This window comes from Camelina sativa, chromosome 8 (assembly GCF_000633955.1).
Source record: "Camelina sativa cultivar DH55 chromosome 8, Cs, whole genome shotgun sequence".
In the NCBI taxonomy this organism is placed as follows: Eukaryota; Viridiplantae; Streptophyta; class Magnoliopsida; order Brassicales; family Brassicaceae; genus Camelina; species Camelina sativa.
Window position 1 is genome coordinate 20,735,991 of NC_025692.1, and position 5,782 is coordinate 20,741,772.

The window sequence follows — 5,782 nt, forward strand, 5'->3', positions numbered from 1 at the left end:
ATTATTAGAGAAATTCTTTAATAGCTGCATATCTTTGAGAGCGGTCTAAAACGTAACAATAAATGAAAATAAATACTATGTAAGAATAAAAAAAACAAAGTTAGATAAGAGTCAATGGGGGTTGGATAAGTGAGGCAATGAAGTAATAAGACCTTCATCTCAAGTTGATTGTTACGTGTTACTAATACTATTCTCATTTTTTTTCCCATGGTTGGTTTTAGTGGAATTAGTAGTACAAAAGGGTTTTGTGACAAATGTTTTTTAATAATCATTTGAAGGTAAAATATACTACTAAAAAGGGTGTAAAAAGAATTATAAAAGTCTTATTCTCATAATCATTTATTAAATGGGTTGTCTTTTTTAAAAAACACTAGGTAACAACCCACACTATGTGTAGGATAAATCGATTCAAATAAAATTATTACAAATAAAATTATTATTTGAGATCTAAAGTGTCAAGATAATAATTTTACTCATATTGTTTTGTTTTATTCAAATTTGTATTTAATTATTTTGTGTAAAAATATTTTTCACCCGTGAAATGTGAAATTTTTTTTTAAACATCATAGATTTTTTTTTTGATAAAATGTTACTCCCTCAATTTCATTATAAGTGTCATTTTTGACACTTTGCACATAAATTAAGAAAACATATTAAAATATCTTTTATACTCTTCAAATTGACATTGACTCTCGATATTCTTTAATGAATATGAGGTTAAAGTTGGAAATTTATGCTTAATATTACATTGAAAATCTAAAATAACACTTATTTTGAAACAAAAAAAAATCAAACTAGAATGGCATTCATTGTGAAACAGAGGGAGTATTAGTTATGGTAATCTGTTTTTTTTTGTGTTTTTAAAAATCAAATTCATATATTTAATATTCCACATTATTATGTACATTAATATGCCATTAAATAGATAAGAAAATATTTTTAGAATAGTCAATTTCAACTAATCCTAAGTTTAAAAATATCATGAGAAAAATATATCAAAATGGTAAATAATGAATGTATGAGGTTTTTTAAAAAAATCAGTATCATGTTAAGTTCGCTGAATCACAATTTATAACTAAATTATTAAAAAGTCAAATATCTTATTATTATGATTATTGCGGTTGTTATTTATGATAATTGTTTTAATATATTTGAATAGTCATTGGAATTTTTAAATAGGACACATATTTTTTTTTTCTTTTTCAAAAATTTAAACTGGTAAAGAAATTTAAAATTGTTTACCAAATAATATTTATTTTTTAAGATTATTGTGATAATTATTTTTTTTAATATACTTAAATAGTCATCAGATTTTTTAAAATTAGAGAATAAGTTTTGCATTTCAAAACATTAAATGAATGTATAAGTTTTTAATTTTTTGTGAATGTAATTTACTTATAATTAAATATGTTATGAAAATAATAATTAAATAATTAACTATATTTTATGGTTTTAATAGTTGATTAAGTCTTTCATTTCTTAAAACTAATAGAAATAAACATTACTTTATGTATTCTAATGATATATTTATGTAAATAATAATAAATAAATACTTCTTTATATAATTTATTGGCATATTTAATAAATCAAAAGATTTGTTTTTATAAATATGTTTATTTTGAGATGCTAACTGTAATGAAATTTTCAAATTGTTCTGGCGATGACATATCAGCATTTTTGTTGAAAATACTTCTCTAAATAAATATAGGGGATTTGTTAAATGGCGTTGGTGTGTGAGAGGCTGTAAATGATCCGTCGGTTATGAGCGCAGATTTAATGGGCCTAGCTTAAGCATGATTGAAACGTTTTTTGCCACTTGCACAAATAGCTCTATTAAATATGAGTTGTCTTTATATAATTTTGAATGCCATTTAAAGTGTTTATAGTGGTCAAACGGAACACTTGCAAAATGACAAACCTTTGCAACATGATCACTTAGGTTACTAAAACCAAAATTTAAATCTCTTAAATATAGTTTATAATGCATACGTAATAATTAGTGGTTAAGCAAAAGTAGTTTGTGTTTGGACTTATTTTTTGCTAAAGTCTATGAATTTGTAACTCTTAGAAAATAGTAAACGAGAGATGGTCCAATGGATCTAAAGTAGTAACTCGTCAAGTCGGACAAGTCAAATACAATTTGTCAAATTGGTGAAGCATCGAAATAAGACTTCACTTCAAGTCTTTGAAAGTTTTACGTGTTAGTATTCTCTTCTTCTTTTTTATTTTTTCATGAATAAACAGTTACGTTAGAGGCATCAAGCTTCTCACTTAAAGCCATAACAGGGTTGGATTCATCGAAATTAATTAGACAAAAGGATGTTGTGAATCATTTGCTGATGAGAACTCAAAATGCATTTTTCTTGCCAATAAGCCATAACCAACCCAAAGATATTCCTACAACTGCTCCTCCTAGTATAAAAACCACCAGCAAATTCCCTAATGCATTCTTCTCCGGACCCTTCGCAAAATACAAAACAAGAATAACTTTAAATGTGCAGGTAGAGAGGTTGATTGTTTATAAATTTTTTCTTTTGCAAACATGTGTTTAAGACGTTATTACGGTATTTTAAAATCTCAAACATGTTTAAGACGTTATTTATGGATTATTTTTTGGTTTGTTGAATAATATCTTAAACAATGCACTTTTGTAAGACGTGATTTAAAAAACCAACATATATTAATGCAAACATGTTTAAGACGTTAAAGATATGACGGTATTTTAAAAACTCCATACATGCAAACACAAGTTGAAGACAACGTCATATTCTCTTTTCAACTACCTTTCGTGTTTGTTTATAATTTTCTTAATCCAAGTGTGTATTGCTAAAGTTTTACAAAATTAATGTGTTTTGTTTTCTAAATGTAAATCCATAAAAATACAAAAATGTAAATTTATTGATTTAATCAAATTAATTTGGTTAAAAGTAGGGATCAGTACTGACTAGATAGATTACCTTGTAGCCTTTAGGAGCTATAGTCATAATGCAAACAGTGAGATGTCCAGTAGTTAATCCCAAAACAGAAACGAGCATCATCATCCATCCTTTATCACCATATTTTGCGGTGAAGTAGAATGCCGGAACGAGGAAATATCGGGACAAAACCGCAATCGTTAGTGCTTTTCTATTCTCAACCTTCAGCCAACTCACCAGCGGCACATACCTCCCGACCAAATCCCAAAAATTGTACATGGCTACTAGGATAAGCGCGTACCAAGCGCCTAGGCCGTGTTGTCCCGTGTTCTCGTATAAGAATCCAGGAAAAATGGATAATGTCAAAACGTAGATGAGGAATAGACTAACTGCATAGTCTATGTTTTGAAGTAATAGCTCTTTCTTGCTTAGCCTTTGATTCTTGGAGTTGGAGTCATCATCACTCTGCATAGAAAAATCATGATGCTAACTAAATAATGTTTAAAAGTGGAAAACGAATCAAGAAAGATGTTCTTGAAGAAATGAAACCAAGAAAGATAAGATTCTTGAGGAATTTGAAGTTACGTACCAAATCTGATTGATTTTGGATACCAGCAGCAGCAAGATCAGCAGCTACAGTTTTCGATCCTTCAGAAGCAGCTTTTGTGCGGTAATACTTAACGATTGGGAGTTTTGGGAACACATAAGCATATAACATCACACAAAGAAATTCTATGAATGTTGAGATTGCTAAGAATATCACTGTAAAGGGAAAAAAAAGAAGCAAGAAATGAAACTTCAAACACTTAAAAATATTGGATATGAGATCGAGTTTCGAAAAATGTTAAACTCACTTGCTCCTTTCCGTAGATGGTTGTTTGATTTGTCAAAGGCAGCTTTAGTTATTAGCCTAAGCACTGAGGTTAGAACACCAGCCATACCCGAACCAGCCATATATGACTACAAATAAGCAAATGGTATATCCAGTAAATACCTGTTTTATCTAATCCAGAGACCTTGAATATGCTAAACTTAATAAACCTGGATGAGCTCAGGGGACATCAAAGATAAGTCACCGATCAATCCTCCTTTAACGGTAGCATCAGCGAGGCCAAAAGAAGCAACAATTGTGCATAAAACAATATAGTTTCCGATTCCACCGTGTCCTTTTGTTGCCATATCCAACTGTTTTTAAGTTATTTTAGTCTTAGTCCATAATCACTATCCAGTTCCATAAGAAATATTAATGTTGAGATTAAGACTTAATTCAATCGATATATACTTACCACTATGAGCAAGAATGTGGATATTGTGAATAGGATGTAACCGGTCAGGACACGTTTTCGAGTACTGATTTTAGATTCATGGTATGCGAAAATCATGACAGTTCCAAGCGCAATTGGTTGATATACAAGTGTGAGTACCCTTGAAGGATGATAATCCTACAAGAAACAAACAATTTTCAAGTTGAAAAAAAATAATAACCAAAACAAAAGATCAGTTTTAAACCAATTTCGAATTTTAGAATTGACCAAACCATAACCAAAATCGAACCGGGAAAATTTGGTAGTAGTAATCTGCGATAGTGAGCATACTGTTCCAAGAAACGAGAGATCCGACTCCAAGAATACAGCAAACAACCATTGCTTTATACTTNTTTTTTTTTTTTTTTTTTTTTTTTGTTACATTCATACATAAACAAACAAGAATTTGAGGAAAAACGATGAAAGATTTTTAATCTGTGTTTTTTTGAGTTTTGTGGATACTTACCTGAAGTCTTTCAGGATCCTGGTTCTTGTATCCATCCGCCATTTTCAAATAGTTACGGAGAGCTCAAAAAGAACGTAGCCCTGTTTCAAGATTTTCAAGAATTGTATCGATCATAAGATGATGTTTATACCATCTCTTTTTCTCGGGAGTAAAAGCTATGGGTATTTACTCGGAACTTATAAGCACATGAGGGTTTTGCAGAGTCAACGAGTTTGTTGGATTTATTACGAGCAGAACAAGATTCTTACAACATGGAGATGATTGAGTAAGATAATATTTAGATTTTTAAGGTTTGACAGCAAATTTGAGGAGATAAAATATAAGACTCAAAAGGTTGGCATGTATATACGCTGCCTGATACGGTGATACCCTAAAGGTCTGATCTTTGTTTGGCACATTCCTTTTATCTCCATTATGTAATCGTCCATTTACGTCAATTTAATACAACCAGAAATTTTAACACAATAAGAAAAAAAGTACGAGAGGACTCGAAAAGAAAACAAAAGAAACAAAAGAAAAAGTGTAAATAATATAAAGTTTGAAAGCTTTAGTTTCTTCTATATCTGGTCGACTAGAAGATAGTGTAATCGGAAAGTAAGACTTTTCTCTGAGAAAGTTCTTGGAAAAATGGCCAATGCATGCATGAAAGTCATCCGCTACGATACATTCATGAACTATTACAACCTCTGCAAATTAGTACAGTTCTAACCAAATTAGTTTAACTAATTCCTACATAAATTAAGAAAATATTTGTTTAAACCATCATTAACTTAACGCGTTAGTCAACATTGAAATAAATTTACTGATGTAGATTAGATGATAGTCATAAATAACAAACTGGTATCTTAATTGTCATTTTCCCCGTAATTGTACAGTTGTACTATTGTTAGTCTGTGCAATCACTAGCAAACAGCTTCGTAGACTTCCACCAACACATTTCCACGTCATACTTTTGAAGCCATTATAGTGTTTTGGTGTATAATATATACTATTGTATGTAGTTTAATCCTTTTTGTGTACGGTCCCCGTAAATTATTGGGGTGTACAGTGTACTTTTAAGTAGCCTGTTGGGATTTCTTAAACTTTCCCTAGCCTTG

General features: G+C 30.1%; 1 protein-coding gene across 1 annotated transcript; it reads right to left on the bottom strand.

Annotated features, from left to right (window-relative positions):
* On the bottom strand, positions 2,207-4,568 carry LOC104707683 (equilibrative nucleotide transporter 4-like; the record flags this gene model as incomplete). The annotated part of the gene is given in 7 exon segments (XM_010424084.1): positions 2,207-2,461; positions 2,958-3,380; positions 3,505-3,677; positions 3,770-3,875; positions 3,957-4,100; positions 4,202-4,357; positions 4,470-4,568. Coding segments are annotated over 7 exon segments (1,215 nt in total), but the record flags the coding sequence as incomplete, so codon positions are not given.